The sequence below is a fragment of the Marmota flaviventris genome, chromosome 11 (assembly GCF_047511675.1).
Source record: "Marmota flaviventris isolate mMarFla1 chromosome 11, mMarFla1.hap1, whole genome shotgun sequence".
NCBI lineage: Eukaryota > Metazoa > Chordata > Mammalia > Rodentia > Sciuridae > Marmota > Marmota flaviventris.
The window spans coordinates 72,349,371-72,372,639 of NC_092508.1; the positions used below are offsets into that span (position 1 = coordinate 72,349,371).

The window sequence follows — 23,269 nt, forward strand, 5'->3', positions numbered from 1 at the left end:
AACAAAATATTTGCTATAAGGAAAAAAGCTCCAGCTGAGACAAAAATTGGAAGCTTCAAGAATCCTAAAATACATATACATATCTAATTCCCCACCCCTACCTTTCCCCCTCATGAACATACAGAGGCCTAGATATTTATGATTTTAAAGAAATTATAACATGCAGACACTCAGAAAGAAATTCAGGGGAACAAAGGAAATTCTTAATATGGGTAACTTCCACTCAGTGTTCCTCCTCCTGATTCTAATTTTATATCTTTCTACCTATGTAAGAAATCTGCAGAAGCAAGACTCATGTAAACAAGTTCACTTGAACTAAGTGAGATGACATGCCTGAGGAGAGAGACAGTGGGAAAGGACAGAGCTGGCGTCAGCATACAAAACACAAACACTGTGGGCACGCTGATTCTTGAAAAACTTAAAATTTACAGGTAACTCTTGATTATAAAACAGAAACACAGACAATTAAAAAAGGAAAAAAAAAATTTTATCAGTAATCCTGAATCCAGAAAACAAAACAAAACAAAACAAAAACCCACTGTTGACATTTTCTGGTCTTTTTTTCTCTATATGTGTGCACGCATGCCCATGTGTGGGTAAAGCATATATATATTTTTTTCTAAAAAACTGGATTATTATTAGATAGCACTTAATATGTCATGAGCACCTATTTTGCCAGGCACTATTCTAGGTATTTTATACATACTAATTCACTTATTTTTATAGTAACCTCATAGATATGAAGTTGAGGAAGAAAGGCTAAGTAGTGGATTACATAGCTGATTAACAACACAGCAACATCTGGACTTGGGAGTTGCCCGAAGCCTGTGCCTCAACCACTATATTAAACCATTTTTTTTAAATATAAGGAGTATTATGATCCTACTATTTATAGATTCTTTTATACTTTGCTTTTTTAAGGTGACATCACATTATCAAATTTTTCTGATGCTATTTGACTGGCCTACACTTCGGGATCCTTATTGTATATGATTTTGCTTATATCATGTCAAGACCAGGTTTTTAGAAAATGGTTCATAGAACAGCAAATATGCAGACTTTCACTAAGGGATGTTGTTAACTGTTAATCAAAAAATTAATTAACATGAATAAACCTTTAAAATTAACATCCCAATGATAGTTTATTGCCTAGTTTTTAAAGCCTTGGAGTTTTACTTGGTCTGGGAAGGCCTCAAAGCATTAACCTGCTAATCCACTGTAAAGGGCCAGGTCATTACATTCCTGCACACATACATATAGACCATCCATCCCAACAAATATTTAGTGAATTCTCACTACGAGTGCCATAGTAGGTTCTGGGGTTATAGATATTTAAAAAGGCATGCTTTTATATACAGGGCCAGTCATGCCAAACTAAAAATTTTACTTTTAATAATAATAAGCAGTTTTCATTAGTTGAGTTTACTTGCATCAGGTATTGCGTTAAGGATTTTACACTCATCTCATTTACCTTTACTTATACTGTTGACTCATGAGGTAAGTACTACTAAGTATCATTAGAAACAAACAAGGAACTAGGGATTAGTAATTAAGTGATACTTTAGTAAAATCCAGGTAGTCTAAATATATAAATCTCCACACACAAAGAACAGAAGAGTAATGGAGGTTTGAATCAGGAGAATGAGAAGATGAGACACGGGCACATTTATATGGAAGATAACTCTGGTGGCCAAGCAGAGAATGTACTAGAATCCAGAAAGACTAGTAGTAAGGAGACTATTCACTGTACACACAGGAATCCACAGTTGCTTAAAACAGAGCCATCTTTGATTCTTCTCCTTTCTTTATCTTCCTCATCCAATTAATCAGTGGGCTTTGTTGACTGTCTCTGAAATATTTAATATAAACCAATCAATCCATTCTTTCCATTTTTCCTAGATTACTTGGTTTTAACAGTCTCCTACATGTTCTCTCTGCTTCAAATAGCACCCCTTCCCCAATTCATTCTTTCTATAGTAGCCAGATGATCTAAAAATTGAAGTCAGGAGTGAACTGGAGATTTCTGATTTGGGAGACAGGCTGAATGATACCATCATTAATAGACATTAAAAATACAGCAAATGCCTAAAGAGGCAGAATCATGCAGCTGAAAACAAAACAAAAACCCAAACAAAGAATTTAAAGTTAGGTTACCTAGCTTTACATTTTGGACTGTTCAGTTACTGTTATTTTGAAAACCAGGCCGGGTATGGTAGTGCACACCTATAATCCAAGGGGCTTTGGGAGGCTGAGGCAGGAGTATCATGAGTTCAAAGCCAGCTTCAGCTACTTAGAGAGGCCCTAACAACTCAGTGAGAGCCTGTCTCTAAATAAAAGATAAAAAGAGCTGGGGATTGGTTAAGTGCCACTGGATTCAACCCTCAGTACCAAAAACCAAAGACACACACACACAAAAACAAAAAATAAAAACCAGTTCATTATTTGGAGTTTCAGTTTCCCCATATATAAAATAGGTACCAAAAACTATTATTCCTACCTTCTTCATAGGTTGGCTGTGACAATGAAATATGATGGTGTATATTAAAATATTTTATATGTTTTGAATTATAACAGGTGTTTTATTAACATCCATTATCCCTGAAAAATGAGCTTTTCTAAATAGGAGAATTCTATATAATACTTTTCCTTTTTTGCACTGAAACTATGTTAACCATTTTTGATGAAAATCTGTATAAAACCTATTATGTAAATCTATACTGTAATTAACAGTACAAGGAGTGTGGTTCAATTTTCCTTGATGACTGACAATGATTACAAATATACATTTCTGTCCTCTTTAAATGGTACAGTGGTCAAGATTTCCTGACATTCCTGGGAGCTATGGGGGCCAGATAACACAAAAGGGCTTCTAGCTAGAGCAGAACAATTAGGCTTGGTTGACATCAATTCTAACCTTTAAGTTCAGCAAATTGACACTGGTTGTGTGCTGGTTGGATGGTACTGATGCCTGATAGGATTTGCTTCATTAAAACCTAAGCCTAGACTTCTGTTTTCAGCCACGATACCTAACTGGTTCTGGATTTTGCTTTACTATAAACAATGATAAAACCAAGGTAAATGTGTGATGAAACTGTTTTTAGGCTCTGAACAACAGGCAGCAATGAAATTCTGGAGGAGGGAAACAACCAAGCAATCCCATATGCACATGCTTGGCTTTCTGCCTAGTGGCACTTTCTGGGGCATGGTACAGGAGGCTAAGTCTAAGAAGTACATGACTGACTCAATAAGGTGAGGGGGAAACGCTGGAATTTGATGATGCCCAGGTAGTTATACTATGCAGAGTATAGTATAACTACCTGGGGAAGAAGGGAATATGCAGAGGTAACTCTACAAGTCTGTGTGGGAACCATCCACAATCCTTAGCTGAACACTGGACAGTGTGTGGGCAGAGCACAGAAACATATCTGGTACGGAGGGTTGCTGCATGACTGAGAGCTGAAAGTATACTAGGTATACTAGTTAGAGTGAAGATCTTGCTCAGCACCTCAGGAATTTAGTTAAAAAAATTTTTTTTATAAAGGCCAAGTGTGAGGAGTAAAGATCAATAAGGAATACACTGTGGGGCTAAAATGAAACTGAAATAGACCTGACAAGGAATAAAACTAATTTTGACAGATTCAAAAAGATTTCCTAGTAATTTAGTTATCTGCTACAACAAAATTTAGCTTTCTAACAGAAGACAGTATAATCCAGATTCTCTATAATGTATCAGCCACAACAGTTAGCATATAATCTAAATTACTAGGCATGAGAAAAAACAGAGATATATGATATATGATAATATATCAATAGACAAATAACCAGGGACAACCCACATGTTGGAATTATAAGAGGAGGAACTCAAAATAATAACATAAATGTGCCCAAAGACTTAAAGAAAGAGATGTGTATAAGGTGTGAATAGCTGGAGAATCTTATCAGAGACTGGAAAGTATGAAAACAGAACCAGGTTGACTTAAACTAAACACATGGACTCCAATTAATATGTACAATTAATACATGCTAATCAAAAATCAAAACAAAAAGAATAAAATTCAAGTGTTTGAAATGAAAAAAAAATCACTGGATAGGCTTAACAGATTGGAGACTGCAGAAAGAAAGCATAATAAATTTGAAGACAGATCAATAATAAATAACCAACTAGAAAAATACAGAAAAAAAGATTCATTTTTTTTTTAACTAAAGAACAGAGCTTAATTAATTTGTGAAATAACAAAGTAATCTTATATGTGTAACTGGGGTCCCAGAAGGAGAGAGTTTGGGGTGGAAAACAAATTTAAATAAATAATGGCTGAAAATTACCAAACTACATTTCAAGATCTCAGTGAAGCCCAAGCAGGTTAAATGCAAATTTAAGCCCATCAAAGTAAAACTGCTGGAAGCAATAGAAAACTGAAGATAGAAGACCCATTACATGAGAATGATATAAATGGTGTCTGATTTCTCATCAGAAACAATGGAGGTCTAAAGACAAAGAATAACATCTTTTAGAGCACTGAAAGGAAAAAAAAAAAAACCATACTTGTAAATCCCAAACTTTATATATAGTGAACCATCCTTTAAAGATATAATAATGAGTGAAATAAAAACATTTTCAGAAACACTAAAGCTGAGATAATTTTTTGCGAGTAGACATGCACGCAACATGAGGAAGATTAAAGGTGATTGTTCAGACTGAAGCAAAATTAGTTGAACTGGAAACTTGAATTTATAGAGAATTCTAAATAGTAAAAAGGTGGGTGAATATAAGTGACCATCATTTTTATTTCCCTTTAAAAGACAATTATTTTTAGTAAAAATAACACTGTATATTGTAGGTTTATAAATGTATGCAGAAGTAAAATATGTGCTTATATAAAAGTCAAGGGGATGGTAAACGGAAATATACTGTTGAATGTCACATAATGGGCCGTGCTCAGAAGGAGGACAGGGAATGCTATCATTCTGAAAAATCACTGCCACTTTCCATAGGAAATACTTTTATACTAACGGCATCATTTGTACTACTAATAAATCTGGCTTCTAAGCATGAAACCTCACAGATTTCCTTTTACATAGTAAACATCAATAACTTCTTTAGTCCTACAGAGAATTTTTCAGACTAATTATTATTTAGCATTAATGGGAAAGATAAGTTGATAGTGAATAAAAGTATTACTTAAAATTGCTATTTTCAAAACTGAAAAATAACAGTTGTCATGGACTTTTTATTTTGGTTTAAGTATTTGAACCTCAAATTTACCTGAATTCCAGTTTCAGCTGGAATAAATGCACCTATTATTATAAAATAATCATTTATTCATCTTATGAAACGCATTATCAGAAAGCTTTCACATAATCAAAGCTAGCCATAACACTTTTATGCATTAGACTATGAAATTATCATACCATGAATAGCTGAAGTATATTATCATACATGAAATTCTTGTTTATAGTCAATCATCTCCTAGTAGAGGTCAAAACTGAAGTCTTCAGGGGCATATACTAAACTCAAAGCTCTAATCACACTTCATTGCTTTTGTAGGCAGCTATTTATTTTCTCTGCAGGTCCAGCCAAGGTATGGCCTAAATTATAATTCAAAACCCTTTAGGGAATTTCTGCATCTATTTAGGTGCCCTAATCTTTTGAAGATTTAACAAAATGAAATAATGTAAGAGTATTAATGACAATTATATAGGAGATGCTATTAAAAAAATTCTTGTTAAAAAATTTCTTAAAATGACAAAAAGGTAGCAAACAGGAATAGAAGAACCAAATGTATGTACAAACCTCAAAGAATTTTGGACATGAAAGTGAATAGGTGAGGTGGTTTTAGTGTAGTGGTCTTTCCATTCAACTCTATAATACCTTTAGTTATTTTGTTTTAAGGACCAAAATCTCATTCATTTTAATTCACATTCATTCGGATTAGCTGGTAGGTTGCTAAGAATGAACTGATAATTTTATTAATTTCCCAGTAAAACAACTATTTTTGTGGGTGAAGTATGAATGAAATCTTGCTAATACATGCCTTAAAATAACACCAAAGCTGCATAAAACTTGGAAACATTTTCACTTTTTCAGAAATGAAAATTCTTTTAATTTTGAAATATACTGATTTATTTCCTGAATATAGTAAATGACTTTCATTAAAGATGAGACCAGTTTTTCAAAATCAATCAAGTACTAAAGGACTCACAGTTACCTTAAAAAAATATTGTCTACATGGCCAAAGTTAAAAAAAAAAAAAAAAAAAAAAAAAGGAAACATCTATTATTTGTCAAATATTTTTTGCTTAGGACATATGACAATTTCTTGTAAGTTTGTAAGTAATTTTCTTCTAAAATGTCAAAAAGCTTTTCAAAGGACTTAGTTAATGAAACCTCTATAGCACTGACCAAATGATTAAAAATATACACCATATTGGTCTTTCACAGTTTAGAATAACATAAATTTTCTGAAGTCTTTGTCTCAGAAGTCAGTCAGGAAAAGGGAACAGGGATGAAATGATCCTTCAAAGTCTTTTGTTTAATTCTAGTTAGTTGCCTGGCTCAAGTGTTTGAATGATGAATGCTGCAGATACTCCCATAGATCTGTGCATTCCCTAACTTATAATTAAAGCATGGAAAGAGGTAATCTGTCTTTAAAATGAAATTAGCCTCACTGACCTTACACAGCTGGAACACAACTGGATGTATTACAGATAAGAAATACTGATATTATAACAGACATGACAACCTAAAATGTCAGAGTGAAAGAATGGCTAACTTCTGATATACCGTAGCACTCTGGAGACCCCGACTGGTACTTGCCTGGGGTCTTTCTGGATGCTGTCTATTGACGGGGATCTGGTGGTACCATCATCAGCTGGCGCTGCATGCTGAAGCCTGTTGTAATTGCACTCTTGTACTCGGTATTGTATTGGCCTGTAGGGCTCCGCATAGGTAGCTGTTGTGTTTAGAGTATAATTATTTCTTTGGTATGTAAGGGTACTCCGTTGGCTGGATGTCCTTTGTAGATTTCCAACACCTACCAAAAAGTCAACATTTTAAAAAAGATTAGTGTGTTCTCCATGAGGTCATCCTTTTTTTTCCCCTCTCACAGCACTGGGGATTGAACTCAGGGGTGCTTAACCACTGAGCTACATCCCCAGACTGTTTTTTATGTTTTATTTTGAGATAGGGTCTCACTAAGTTGCTGGAGCCAGCCTTAAACTTGTGATCGTCCTGCCTCTGTTTCCTGAGTGGCCACAGGAATGTACCACCATGCATGGCATGAGGTCAGACTTTTAAAAGGTAAACATTTTTTTTTTTAAATTTAAGAAGGATTAGAGTTTTAGGCAATTGTATAAATTGTTTCCTTTTAGATTTTTACAAATCTAGCTCACTAACACTAAAAAAGGGACTTAATTTCATTACTTTCATTTTAGTGATAAATAACATCTTTATTTAAATTTGTAAATAACTGAAACCATCAAACTTTACAATACTTAGTGTATACAGGTTACTTATTTTGATATACATTTTATTTCTAGACCTATAGATCTTGATAAATCTATTTCACAATAAAGACTGATATATCAATTATTCTATAGATACTCCCATAAATTAATGCGTGATGATATATAACAATGTCCACTGTGTTTAACATTTCTGTACTAATTATTGCAACAGGTATCACTCCAATGATTGTATACATATTTTTTTGGGCATTACAAATATTTTAACACTGTTTCTTTTAAAAAAAAATATTTTTTTTTTAGTTGTAGATGGACACAATATCTTTATTTTTATTAGTTTATTTTTATTTTATTCTGGAAACCAAACTCAGGGCCTCATGCATGCAAGGCAAGCACTAGACCACTGAGCTACAACTCCAGCCCTGTTTCTTAATTCTACTATAGAAATTCCCTACTTATAGAAAATAAAAATAAGTAATATATTTCTTACTAACATCTAGTCAAAATTGTTACATTCTACTAGAAGAAAAACCTCTCAGTGGACTAAGCTGTCAGTCTCTGGTCAAGAACCAATTCGAATACAGTCTTCTTTGTTTTGAAATTCTGGGAAGTAGTTGTCTTGAGGTAAGCCCTTGATATCACTGCTGCAGGAGTTTTCTGTGTGTGTGTGGTATGTGTGTGCGTGCGCGCATATTATTAAGCCTGTAAGATTTCTTTTTATTCTTTTCTTTTTTTAAGATTCCACAAACCAGCCCTGTAGCATGATCTGGCAGCTCACACCACCATGAACTATAGCTTCTGATTCATCAGTTGCTATGGGGTGGAATGAATATGAAGGTTGGGATGTGAGGGTGCAATGCCCCAGCTCCCTGTTTTTATACATGCTTCTACTGCATCCTGTCCCACTTGGAGTCCATGAAAAGAGATATCTTTTTCACATTTCGTATTTAAGTATTAAGAGGAAATCCAACATCTGAAAAAGGGTAATGCCAAATACACTTGGGCTCCATCCGTGCTAAATCAAAGACAACCAAGTCAGTCCTGTATGGATTCTCGATACTTGTTCCAGGCAACAAAATGACAAAGAAATATTTCAGAAAAGGCTTTCCTTTCTGTTTCCAACATGATTCTAATCCAAGGAGAATCAGATTTGTACCTTTACAAATTTATTCCTGAATTAACAGTATAATCACAACGTTCATTAGATTATACTAATATATCACCTATACAAAGGTACGAAATAAACTTCTGTTTCATTACTTATGTGACAACTAAATGAGCAACCTTCTTTCCTTCTAACTGGAATCTCAATCTCAGTAAAACCCTTCTACTATTGGGCCAGTGAAATAAGGAAGCCACCTGAGCCTGTGTGATAGAGCGCTGTCTGTGATCCTTGGAGCTCCACGGTTCCATGGTTTGGGCTTCGGTACACTGGGCTGTAATAGGTCCTCCCCTCATAAATAGGAGTAATGTGCAAGTCAGGAGACACAGCAGAACGAAGGTCTTGCCCAAGCTGACTGTGCTGACTAGCATAGGAACTCCGCAGGCCTAGAGGTGGGATAATGAACTCAATTAATAGCCGAGAAAATCATGATGAGGTTAAGAATCCAAGCCCTAATTAAAATCCTAACCAACAGGACCAAGTGGTAAGTCTAAACATCAAAACCTTTAAGTTTTACAGAAGAGGGATGCCAAGGTATGGTTTGTGTATGTGTGTATGTACTAGTTTTCTTGGCAATGTTTCTAATAAAAAAAAATTAAATGGTTTGATACTGTGAAATTCACTCCCCAAGAGTAATCTATTCTATAATGGTGATCAAATAAAGAATGCCTCTTATTATTATATAATATTCATTTAAAAATATACAATCATATGCTGCATAAAGATGTTTCGGTCATTGATGGACCAAATACCATGGTGCTCCTACAGATCATACTTCCTAGTGACTTTGTGGCTGTCTTGATTTGTGTAAGTACATTCTATGATGTTCAAACAATGACAAAATGGATAGACACATCTCTCAGTATGCATCCCATCGTTAAGTGACCCAATAATGGTTCACACCCTCTTTTCCAGCCCTGTAGACCTACTCCATCTTACTAAATGCAAGATGGGCTCTTAGGAGGCAGGGTACACTGAATCTCATACCTCTACATGTGACCTAATAGAGTGTTTATATAAAGTACATACTGTAAAAACAGTGGATGCTTAGAAACTGTTTTGACATACACCTCTACTAATTCACAGATGACTTTTATAGGAAAATATTGGAAATTTTACGATATAAGATTTGAGTATTATCAGTAAACTAAAAACATTTGTTATTAGGAATATTATTTTACTATTTGCTATCACTTTCTTTTTTTTCTCCTTCACTGTCAGATAGGTAATGTGCTGACATCATGACGAGCTTTAGAGGGAGGCACATTTCACTCAACAGTGTGAATACCTAATTATCATGCTTATGAAACTGAAAAGGATCTTTTTTACCTTTTTAACAAAACCAAATGAAACCAAACCAAAAACTGTTGTTTTTAAAGGAACCCACATACAGATTCTTGTTAAGCTTCTTTCTAGTATAAAGAAAATGTATAAAATCAGTAGTTTTAAGTCATTTAAAGTATTCTGATTAAAACTGCTAATGGCTAATGTTTACATAAGGAACTCATGATGAATAGGTAGATTTCAAAAACGAACATTCTTTTTGTAAACAAGTAAATCAGTGTATTCTATATTATGATGCTCAAAAGTTGGTGATTTTTCAGTATTAGCGAGCACATTTGTTACTTAAGTTAGAATATCAACTAAGGTTATAACCCAAATATAAGCAAGAGAAAGTATAAACATTACAAACATATCTGAAGTCAGTTAGCACACATTTGCTTTAAAAAAGATGGCAAATAATTAACATAGTAATTATAAAAAGATAGAATCGTTCTCATCCTGTTAGCTTAGTTAATCAAATCACAATTAAAAGCAAATGGGCCTGAATATGAGTGATAATTATATGTTGCTTAGTGAGGAGTGGCAAGGAAGTTAATAAATACTTAGAGTCTCTAAAGTGAATGATTATTACCTACCCTGGACAGCAATGTGACATGGGAAGAAATTACATGAAACAATGTTGATTTTAGCACTGGTTCCGACTTGCTAAAATGAAGATCACAGTTTTGAAAGATCTCATAACTAGGATATTATCCAGCCAGACCTTCTCATTTCACAACTGAGAAAACAGAGCCTGAAGGGAAATGTGATCCACTCCCAGCAGAGAGCTACTTCCCTGGGGCTATAGGGAGCCACAGGGCAGTGTTTCCATATACCCCCCACACTGACATGGCCATGCCTCAAGGACCAATGACAAGCAGTGTATGAGAAGCCTTAGACTCCACTGGACCCTTCAAAATATCAGGAAGGTTAGCCCGCCAGGGAAGGTCATGGAAGCGGATATACCTCTAGAGATGACATAGTAATTGAGGCTACAAAACTGTCTGAATTTCAAAGATTTTAGCTTTTTCTTCACTGGCACATTTTATATTCTATCCAGCAATGAATAAGCTCTATTTCCTTATGAAGCCCATGAGGATCTCAGACAAAAGTGTAGGAAATGCTTTTGTTAATGGTGACATAAAGTGGATGGGTGAATGTATCTAGTCCTTGGCAATTCCATCAGTATGATGGGTGACTGGAATACTCCATAGAGCCATCAATACTTTTTTTTGGTGATAGTGCTGGGAATTGAACCCAGGGCCTCCTGCTTACTAGGTGAGCACTCTACCACTAAGTTCCATCCCCAGCTCTACAAATACTCTTGATTTAGTGAAGACTGAACATCATTCACACTTGGGCAGAGGCAAGCCTAGGACCAGATGTTCAGGTCAGCTGAGCAGCCCCTGAACTCCCACCAGCACACTCTGATGTGAAGTAAGAACAAAGCTTTCTGCATCTTTCTCAGAATGCTGTATACTCACTCTGTAAGGACACCAGGCTGAATTCTTCAAAGGAATCCATGTTATGTGAAAAATACTGTGAACATTTACTCTGATTTCATAGGAAAAGTAACAAAATGAATATTTTTTTTGGGGGTAGGGGGTACTGGTGATTGAAAATAGGAGTGTTCTACCACTGAGCTACATTCCAGACCTTTTTATTTTGAGACATATCCCACTAAGTTACTGAGGACTTTCCTAAATCACCGAGGCTGGCCTAGAAACTTGCAATCCTCCAGGCCCAGCCTCTTGAGTCACTGGGATTACAGACAGATGCCACTGTACCCAGTCAAAATCAGCTCTTCACCATTTACAAGTATAAAAAGTTACCAGCAAATATTTGCTTATTATAGCATTATTAATAAAATTAATATGTGTGACAAGCTGTAATGAGAAACAAGTCAAAATTATACTGAGATGTAGCACTTTCTTGGTACTAAAATCACTCTAAATATAACGACTATTTTTGTTTACATGCTCATGTCTTTAAAACATACACAGACCAGTAGATGAGCATTTAAAAAATGACATAGCCCCTTTATTAGATTAAGTAAAATGAATATGTATAGAAAGCCCACTGTAACTTGGTTTCACTGAAACTAAGATAGAAGTAATTATGTTGTACAATTTGTTTTAGAAATACTTTTTCATAAACATTTCTATAAATTAATTTTTAATAACCTATTTCTCCCTCCGTCCAAATAATGGCAAACACAGATACTCCACAATATTATTTACTCGACCAACTATTTCTATTTGCAATCCCACTAATACATATTAATTTACCAATTACATTGTACATATTCCATGTGATTTCAAACCTTCATATAGAAAATATCAGAAATAAACATAAATTTATTTTGAAACATTCTTTCTTTCCTTAAAACTCTTAATATGCTATGATTATCCCCCAAATGAGTATTTTAGGGCATATGTCAATTTTTTTGGAAGTTTTTATATGTATTGTATAATCATTTAAATTATAATCAACAAATATTCAAGTCCCTGAATTTATTATAAAATACTGCTTTAGGTGTATCAATTATCAGGCTATTAATTCTTTGAAATAAAGAATGACTGCAAATATAATGGCAGGCACATCATTTTCTGAAATTAGAATATAAGAAAGCAATTCACAAATTAGGATTTATATTAGGAACAGGCAGGTGGCAGGAAGCAAAACTTCTCTAGGACCTCTTGAAAAAACTCTTTGCTTCTTTAAAAGACTATAGTTATTTCTAGAAAAACTGAGTAAGGGGCTAGGTCTAATTTATATGTTGAAGTGTAATGAGAATGGGGAGAAAAAGAGAATGGATTCCTTAAGGGGTTTGTGTCCACTGTGATTACAGAAAAAATGCAAAGAGTTCACTACAGAATGTGAACTATATATACACATATAGTTATTTTATTTTTTTTCACTATTTATATTCTCTATCTAGTGTATTTTTTTCTTTCCTTGAAGTCTAGAGTTTAATCACACCTTTATGTCAGAAAATAGGTCTTTTAAAGATACCCCCCCATTGTTAAATGTGGAGAATGTATTTATGTCTTTATGTGCTGGCTTCTTGCCCAGGTCTCTGCATCACTCTCCTATAAGCAGGGCTTTCAGCATGGCCCTTCTACACATCCACGGGGGGAATATGGAAGTCCTCAGAACTATTTATCTTTTAAGGTCTCCTTGGGAGGTAGAATTTTATAAATGATTACTACATGCTTTTGCTGCATTCTTTTCAGAGGCATTCTTTGTGGAAAACATCTAAGCTAACCACACTCCTCTGGTGGTAGAATAGACAAGAGGTGGTTGTACCACTAGGAATTTCTCTGAGCTCAAATGTAAGTTCAATATAAATTCTTCATGTAAATTGTTGAATTAAAAGAATCTCAAAAAGGCTTCACATTTCTTAGATGGTATAAGAAAAAAAGATACTGATTTTACCATGTAAAGAATTAGGAAATAAAAGTTAAAAAAAAAGTATTAGAAATTCTTATAAGTATATAAAAAACAACAACAAAAAAAAACCCAAACCCCAAAATGCCTCAGCAAAAATAGAAAAAAATACTTGAGAAGCATATTACAAGGGGACAATTTATGTCAACTATAAAAAAGTTTTTACTAATTACAAAAACAGAAAAGAGATTGTTCTGAGCCTGTGGTTTTAAGAAAAGATGAAATAAAATGGCTGACAAACACATGGAATATCCCGCTTCAGTCAGAGCCAATACAGGCCATTCATTTACAACATCCTCTTTATCTACCAGATTGGTAAAGATGAACATCCTGGACAGTATGCAGAGCTAGTGAAGGTGTAGGGAAACAGGTACACTCAAATTACAGATGAAAATACAAGTTCAGGCAACCTTCTCAGAAGGCAATTCAACACTCTCTCAAGGTAAAAATATGCCCATATTTTGAAACAGCAATTCTACCTCAAGAAATGGAACCCATACTTATCCTAGTATCTATGCAAAACATGCAGGAAGAAGAGTGTATGTTGCATAATGTCTAACAACTAAGAATGACAAAGAAGCTAAAAACCCATTAATAGGAAACTGATTAAGTTATACGTATACAAGAAAGGAGTTCTATGCATCTATCAAGAAAGAATGAGGTAGAATTCTCAGACCTGTCAACCCATTAAGTCCCAGGTTTTCAATTCTACAAATATTTCAATGAAATCCACTCAGGTACATTAAAATAGATTAGAAATCATAATATAGAGCTTGTATATATTTTCATATACTTAAACATATATTTTTCTCAAATGCTGTAATCATTCACCTATTTCTTTTCTCAAAAGAACAGGCCCCTAAAAATAATAATTATTTCAAATTTACCATAAGTGGTATAGTTGCTGCTCAATTTTTTTTCAAGAGGTACTCCACAACTGAGACAATGGGATAAATGGATTAAGCAAAAAGAACAAGGAATAAAAGACATATATGACAGAATCCCATCAGTATAAAGAAAATACAACACAATGTATATTCATGTTCATATGTAATGTATATATTTATGTATGTAAACATCCTGGAAGACACATAAACTGGTTGATTTGGTGGGTGAGGGTGAAAGAGGAGATTGAGACTTCTACCTCTCATTTCATATTTTCCTGTTTATTTTTCATTTTTACCATTATGTATTTATTACTTTAAAATATATTTGACAACACTAAAGACAAATTTCAGTGCATTAAAAAGAATAGTTTTTACAGCATGTGGGAAATTCTTTGAAAAAAAAAAAAAAAAAAACCCGGAAGAGTACAGGTATAAAATCAAGGTCCTGTGCCTTTCTGATTTAACTGGAATAGCATTTAAACACAATTCATAAGAGCTCTGTACATTTCCTGTTGAGTTGCCCAAATCAGGGCAGCAGGGAGTGAAATCCACATTTTAGTCCACACTGTACAGCGTTTCTAAGGGAAAAATTTAATATTTAAACAGATATTCTGATAACATTTTAACACAGCTTATAGGTATATGTAGGGATAGGTCTGGCTAGTGAAAAATCTGTCATAAAAATATCAATATACAGCTTATAATTCCAACCAATTCTAAAATGCAAAATAAGTACATTTTAAGCTTTAATATTTTAAGGGGAAAATGTACACATTTGCAAAAGATTTCTGCTGATATAAATGTATATGATTTCATGCATTAAGGATTAGAGCCTGAAACACAAGTTAACCTGAAATTTATAGTATAAAAATTATCAAATAAAAACAAGAGTTTTTTTCCCCCCACATTAGCATTCTGTATCAGTGGTAGTTGCAGGAATGATTCCCTGGGCTTTATGCAATGCTGCTACCTCTTACTCACCCGTCAGGCTGTCTGGTCGAGGTGGAACCATCCTCTCGTAAATGTCGTACTGCTGTTGTCCAAATTGCTCCATGTCATGAACAGTCCTTTGCAGTGAAGGTCCCAGATGCTGCGGTACTGCGGTCATCCCTGAGCGTTTGGGGGACGATGACCCCACCTGGCCTTGGGATGGGGAAGCTACTCGAGTCTGTGCATCCGTCAGGGTCAGCGGGGACCCCACCCTGGCGGTTGTTTGGTATTGAGGGGCTGGTCCGTTGGGATTGGAGGTCTGTCGGGAAGTGACTGACCCAATCCGCCGCACAGCTGTTGGGGAGGCGGGTCTCTGTGAGTACGGAGAGGCTGCCCGCTGAGCAGGTAACGTGGTGGAGGAATATGTACTGGGGTTCAGAGGTCTGGAGTCGGTCACTGACGGAGAGCCAAATCCACTACCCAGAGAAGTTCTCAGTGACCCCCTTGAAGGAGACACGCCTGTGCTGATAACATAAGAAGGAGACTGTGCTCTAGATGGAACTGAACTAACTCTTCTCATGGCCCGATTGGCTACTGATGGCTGATGAGAGGGGGGAGAAAAGAGAATGGGTTTATCCAGGGTTTTGTGTCCATTGTTATTACAGAAAAAATGCACACAGCTCACTACAGAATGTGAATTCACTATTTATTTTAGGCACCCAAATTTCTTTTCCACTTTATGCTTTAGAGCTAGATCTTAGATCTTAATTTTCTTCACTGTGCATTTCTTCTACTTTGTCTTTTTTTTTTTTTTTTTGGCGATTTAATGTGAATCCTAAAATTAGTAAAAAGAAATATAAAGACATTTAATATTCTTTTTGTTCTTGTCTTTACATTGTTTTTTACCCTTTTGCCTATGCATTTTTCACAACACATAGGACATTTTGTTCCAAGTGCCATGAATAACTCATGAGTATGAAGAATCACTGGAGAAATATACTTACTTAATTCCCTGTGAATCAAAGTTTGGCCAAGGTTATGCATTTTTGTAAAACAGAAAGAATTTTTTGAAGACATCATTCTAAATGTAGCTAGAGGAGTGTTTATAAATGGTTAGTCATTATGGATTGGCCCTGCTAATAACATGAATGTGTTCTTTTGACAAGGAATAAATGAATGTTTGGATTGAGTCTAGGCACAGTGCTCTCCTCTGTGAATTTACTTCAAAGAACAGCTTGGCTGCACAGGTGCTCTAGCCACATTTGTTTATTCCTTTAGCTCAAGAGTAGCTTCTATTTTCTTTTTACCTCCTCTGATCTATGAGTACTTGGCTTTAGCTGATAGACTTAAAGGGATGCAATAAAGGCACCCTCCTATCTATTCCAGTGGGAAGAATGCTCAAAGTCTCTGTTGGATCTTGGCCTATTCAGCTGGAAAAGACCAAAATGGGAAATGAACATTTCTGCCATGGATCATTTTACTATTAATCTGTAGACTCCTATAAACACAAAGGGCATCAGATACCTTTCCTGCTGCTGCGTAACAATGAAGAAAAATTGTAGTTGGACTGAAGAAATGGCTGAGGGGAACAGGCGTGGGAAGAAGGAAAGCAGACTGAGAAATGAAAATAGGGCTCCAGATGATAAACCCAGGACCAGGCTGCTTGGTTATCTCCTGAGTGATTGCTAAAGTCCAGTTGCTGTCAACCCCATCCACATTTCATTGTAACAATAAGAAAAGAAGCAGGATGAGATAAGGACTTTGTACACCCTTGGATGTTATAAGCGGATGTGTACTTTGTCTCCAGGTGCCATAAGCAACTGGTCTGCTGAAACACCTGCTCTAAGACCTCTAATGTGTGTGAGTTCACAATTTTGGAATGGTAATAGCTATGGAGAGAAGGTAATATGTGGAGTTTAGTTAATAAAGGCAATAAAGATAGAATTTTAAATTAGGGAATAATTAGAAAGTTAAAATGTGTGCAAACTACATGTTACAAATTCCATCCAGTTCTTTTAACGGTCCCTCTGGACTCCTCAAGCCAAACTTCTTATCTATAGAAGAATCATTCTATCTTGCCTATGAATGTATTAGAATTCATTAATAGGAGCTAATTAACTGGAATAAACACACTTTTAGATTTTTAAGTTTAAAAATTCCTTAACACTGTAACTCAAATAGTATAAAATGATTCTGCTACTTTATCCATTCTATAAATTAAAAATTGCATGTATCAGCATTACTTTTAGTAAGGGAAAGCTGTAAAAGGTATTCAGCGAGGAGGGTACTTATTTATAAGGCTCTTGATATGTTTGGCTTACCTGAACCAATGTTTGTCCTTCAGCTCTTGAATTCCTCACCAAATGGTTATTGTTTGATCCTATGAATGAATGCTGCTGTCTATTATCTGCCTTGCTCAAGTTCTGGTTGTTGTGGAAACTCCCTGCTTCCTGGTATCCACTGTCAGAATAAGAATTCATTTGTGTTGAACTTCTTGAGTTACCCAAGGATCCTACAGAAATGAAACCAGAAGAAAATATCTTTATTATACAGTTCTGATGTTCATTTTCAAAAAGAAAATATTGAAAGCAAATCTAATACTTAAAAGATAATACAACAGACCCTCACTTTCATGGAGAGATGTCTGTTCTGGTGAGTAGAGGGTCCCTTGTTCTGGCTCTGTCCTGATGAGATAGTTGTTGGGGTGGACAGTGTCAGAAACTCTAGGTTTGCTTACACCAGTATTTGGCACATCTGTAAGTAGATAAGTTTAATCAGCTAACTGTAATGATAATTATTACATAAGAACTTATTTTAAAAGGTTCAGATATTTGTCAACAGCATTTTATAATTTGTTAGTACATAAATGTTTTTTACCTTAAATAGCTCAGTCATTTCAATTCTTATCTATATGAATGTTCCACATAACAAGCTTATGATAATATTATTTTTAAGAGAGAGAGAGAGAGAGAGAGAGAGAGAGAAAGAAAGAGAGAGAGAGAGAAAGAGAGAGAGAGAGAGAGAATTTTAATATTTATTTTTTAGTTTTTTGGCGGACACAACATCTTTTTTTTTTTTTTGTATGTGGTGCTAAGGATTGAACCCAGGCCGCACGCATGCCAGGCGAGTGCACTACCACTTGAGCCACATCCCCAGCCCCTTATGATAATATTTTGTTGAATTTCATAAATGTTTGTCTTATTACAAGTCCCAAATTCACCTTTGCACTTGTGTTAAATCAAAATGTGCAAAGTGATCTTTGTTCCCTCTTAGAAAACACATCTCTCAGATGTCTTCCTCCAAGAAGATTAAGAGAGAATGAGAATGATGACCAAGTATTTGTGCAAAAGGTTCTCTATAACTTCCCCTGCTCCCTTTATTGTACTGGGGATTAAACTCAGGGTTTAACCAAGTGCTTTACCATGGAACCACATCCCCAGAACTTTCATTTTATTTTGAGACAGGGTCTCCTAAGTTGCCCCGTGTGGCCTTATACTTGTGATCCTCCTGCTTTAGCATCCCGAGTAGATGGAATTGTAGGCATGGGCCACTGCACACAAACTTTCAAAATAAATCCTTTTATAGTGATCACTTTATGGGGCTTGGGGAAGAAATCTCTGAACGTAGGATAGACTTTTATATTTCATGTTATTTACAAGCAAAGGAATTTTATAAAGTTTTCAGAGTTGCAAATAACAGAAACTTTTAATTTCTTACACATCGAATTTATTCCATTGGTCTTTCCTAGATGAATAAAGACAAGTCTAATCTTATCACTGTTTTCCCTTAACCAAACCCATCTCTTCCATTATCTCATTTTATTTTCAACTTTACCATTTGTCATATTGAACTTGGGAAAAACAACAACAAGAACAACAAACCACTTAAACTCAGTCTATCCCCTTCCCCATTCTAACTCAAGATTTTTATGCTATAAACTTAGATGTTGTAGATCATCCTGCCCTTTCCCAAATCCACTCAAATATCCTCTTTTCTCCAGGATCTAAAAAAAAAATATTTTCCCACGAATAAAGTCTTTCCTCAAATTCAACCTTTATGATGTTAACAGATTTTTTTTTTTTTCCAGGAATACTGCTTCACTCTTACTTCAAAGATGTTAACTAAGTCCATATTCTACTCTTAGCTCAACATACAACAATCCTAAGGATTTCAATATCTTTATTAGTCTTTCTCCCTGGCTTTTCTTCTTTCTTTCCTAGGGCCCTGTTACAAACTAGGCTCAAGGAATGCAGTTATGAGAAAAAAGTGTGCATATGTGCATGCACATATGTGCATACATGTTCACTTGAGGGAAAGGGAGATAGGGAAAAAAATCCAATAGGAATTAATATCCAAACAGCATACATTTACCACAGGAAGCCAGCTTTTCCTTTGGGCATAGCACTTACCATCCTTCTCCACTGGAATATAAACTTAAGGAGGGCAGAGGCTTTTGTCTGGTTTGTTTACTGTTGTAATCTCAGTACATTGAACTCAGCAGGTGCTCAGTAAATATTTGTTGAAGAAACATATTCCCAGTAAATAGCAGCTTCCCTTTATTGCTTACTGATTCATGCTTAGTACTGTGTTGTAGCTTTACCTTATTGTATATTTGCTATGTAAGCAAAGTAAAATTTGTAGACGTTGCAAGCGAGTTTGGAAGGTGAATGTGAGGTTTAAGGGAGAACTGGGGAATCCCACTACATTCTAAATCTCTAACTTGAAGTCATATTCAAGCTCAAGTAGGTTTTGTTTCTCAGCCTCTGGAAAGATGTGCTGACATTCTCAGTACATGTCCTTAAAGAACTGTCTCCTGATACATAATTTGACAGTATTCTACTAGGTGGAAGAGTTCTGTGATGGTTATGAATTCTTGAGACTGGAATTTCAATGAAGATTATAGACTGTATGTGGTTTCCCTGGTACATGCTGAAACATGATCTGAGTCACTGTCAGACTAATACTGGAAAGTGATCTGCTTCATTTGTAAATCTTATAAGTTTCCAGAGTTCTAAACATTCTTACACAGCAATTCCTAAAGGAGTTTTGTTAAAGAATAGGTAAAAGACATAGAGTATACTATGCTAGAAGAGTCACAGGGAATTGGAAAGCCTGGGATAACTGTAGAGGAGCTGACAGCATTAGGTAGGCCTATGCAGCAGAGCAGTTTACCTTTATTTCACCCAGGAAGGGAACACAGGAATAGCAATATGAATTAGCAACAAATTATAGATAGACCGTGACAGCCTTAAAACTTCACAAACATGGGAAAATGCACTGTCTTTAAAACAAAGAGATATTCAAACAGTGCTCAATTTTAGTTTTAATGCAAGATAAAACCTGTGACATCAACACATCAAGGGGTTTGGCTTGGAAATGCCAGGTGGAATGCAGTGTCAGGATCTGAAAAATTATCACCATGGAAACCAAAAGGCTGCCCTAAAAAAAAGAACTATTCAGAGGTATTAAACAGGAAAAGAGAATATACACCCTAAAAAATTATACCCGAGCAACTATGTCTTTTCAACCAATGAAACATTTTCTCAGAAACTAAACACAATTGTTGCAAGTAATTGTGTTCATTCAAACTCTTTTTTTTTTTTTTATGAGAAGCTACATAAAATAAATAACCTTTCAGCAAACACAACTTACAAAATTTGTTATTCTACACTGGTAACCATAATTGTAAAACTTAAACAGTATTAGTATTTCCAAAATTGCAAAAATGAAACAAACATTAACCTAAAAATATATAGACATGTTACTTCCAAATGTTATCACCTGACTCTCTTTCATATATTTGAAAATAATATGCCCCAAGAAACAGAGTATTTAAACAGACACTGAGATGGTATCTAGAACACTAAAATACTAAATGCTTATGTACCCAGAATCAAACTTAAAGTTTTAAATGACTGGGTTTAGAGAATGGAATATAGGTTTTATGTCCAATGTTAAAAGTAAATGTTTAAGTTAGAGTTGTAAAAATGTGACAAAAGAGATTTATTTAAAATGAAGTATAAATCAACCAATTTCTATAGGCTGTGTCACTTTTCTACTTGCACAGTGAAGTCCAAACAATAATGAATTTCTACAGAGACAAAAAGATCCTGAAATGTCTTCTAAATAATTAAAAAAGTTAAATGGCTTTCAAAAGTTTTACTATTATTTACTTTATTTCTTTGATAACCTGTAATTCATAAATTTTAAACATACATATGTATAAATGTATGACCACAGAACCACATATCTTAGATAAAGAGAGGACCCATTTCCTAATTTCTGTATAAAATATTCCTGATTGTAGAATGGCAAGGGTCACATTTACCCATTATGTCTTACTCATGTGATCCTACTTTAAAATGAATGTCTTTTAAAACATACGTTATGTGGAATGAAGAAAACACTAACCAAAAATACCAGAGAACACACAGACATATAGAATGTGATTAACCATTTCACGACTAATGCTGGAACCTATAATTAAATAGCTGACACACTGTGATTTAACATGATTTGGACAAGAAACTGAGAGATAATTTTAATAAGTAAAAATGTCAAATAGGATGTGAATGCTGCTTCCTTAATCTATGTACTGAAGAACACATGTTACTTTAAAAAAAAAATCACAAACATGTTTTTGGGGACACCAAAAATATATTGTGGGGGATTTCCACACATTGATTAGTATCTACCAAGAAAATGTATATTTAAAAATATAGAACTTGAACATGCTTCAAGGTGGAATGAAATCCCCATCTGTGTCTAAGATGGGAGACTATGGAACCAGGGTCATTCTTGCCTGTTATATTTTATCTGAATGCTCCAATATTATTTTAAAAGATGATTAATATGGAAAAGTAGAAGGTTATATCTAAGAAAAATATGAGCAGGTAAAGAATAATAATGCTGTAGGGCTACGAAAATCTGATCCATTATCCATCTCAATAAGATCACAGTAAAAAATGAAATATAATGTGGATTATCTTATGTGTTTTTGTGACGTACATCCCCAAATATACAAAGTATATAAAACATGATTAGCAAAAAGTCCTCAGTAAAGAATCTGAAGTTATTAAAATGGCTCTGCTTTGTTAATTTGTGTGTCTTGCTGTTTATACTGTATCAAGAGAAAGGTCTGCACTGTGTAAAATCACCATGGAAACAGGAACCTAGAGATCAGTTAGGAGATTTTTAGTATATACAACCTGGTAACTAGTCTTTCACAGTCCAGCATGCTATAACTTCACACTGGGTTCTCCTTATTTGTGAGTTGCTATGGAGTTTAGATATTTGCTCTTATGTAAAGATGGTGCAATGTGGGTTCTAGTAGGAATTTTGAGATAGTGTGTCATATAATGTTAAGGCATATGATACTCTGACAGTTTCTTTTAACTCTCTGGGCTGTGAGTTTAGGTTAGGTGATCATACCCAGAGACAACAATTCATGAGAACTTCCTGTTTTGACTGAGGGAGTCCATTGTGCACAGAGGTGCAGAAATATGCCGGTGCCTCCTATCAGTAAGAAGGAGAGCTGTGGGCTTAATTCTGGAAGAGGATCTGGGATATGACAGTGCAAAGATTTTTCCTCTTCAGCACCTTCTGTGAAACATAAGATGTATTTCTACAGTTGACAAACTAATTATCAGAGGGAATGAGGTCATTGGAAACCATTGTTTCAGAGTGAAAATGTAAATATGGTAATAGAAATATAAAGCACCAAAAGTTCTTTGGTTCACAGGAAAAAAATGGATGCTGACTGATATTTAAGAACATTACAGATACTTAAGACTTGGCTGACTCAGATTATAAACTACTATATACATGATATCTAAGAATTGAATTTTAATGGAAGTAAAGGCTAGAGAGAAAGGGCAGAAAACCATGTTTCTTGAAACTATTTCTAGTTTGATTCTCTTGAGTATATCTAGGTTCTTGGGTCTTATGAATATTTATATATTTTTTAAATTTATTCTAATTTTCATGTCTCTGCTTGTACACAAAGTAGAGTCATACTATTTGTGTCTGAAATACATGTACTTAGGGTAATGATGTCC

At 34.8% G+C, this 23,269-nt stretch overlaps 1 protein-coding gene and 1 non-coding gene across 8 annotated transcripts in view; both read right to left on the minus strand.

The window, feature by feature from the left end:
- Pkp4 (plakophilin 4) overlaps positions 1 to 23,269 on the minus strand; it is a 244,136-nt gene that overhangs the window by 39,954 nt on the left and 180,913 nt on the right. For 5 of the 7 annotated variants that reach the window (XM_034635857.2, XM_027938026.3, XM_071619160.1 and 2 more), the window contains 5 exons: positions 17,835 to 17,966; positions 17,534 to 17,724; positions 15,264 to 15,813; positions 8,820 to 9,008; positions 6,814 to 7,030 (listed from right to left, as the gene is read on the minus strand). In XM_034635857.2, the coding sequence (XP_034491748.2) occupies positions 6,814 to 7,030; positions 8,820 to 9,008; positions 15,264 to 15,813; positions 17,534 to 17,724; positions 17,835 to 17,966 (1,279 nt within the window). The remainder of the gene's footprint in view (positions 1 to 6,813; positions 7,031 to 8,819; positions 9,009 to 15,263; positions 15,814 to 17,533; positions 17,725 to 17,834; positions 17,967 to 23,269) is intronic. The other 2 variants (XM_027938029.3, XM_027938028.3) reach the window with 1 other exon arrangement.
- On the minus strand, positions 9,838 to 9,942 carry LOC114094854 (small nucleolar RNA U13). The gene has a single exon (XR_003583152.2). It is a non-coding gene; the product is annotated as a small nucleolar RNA U13 (small nucleolar RNA).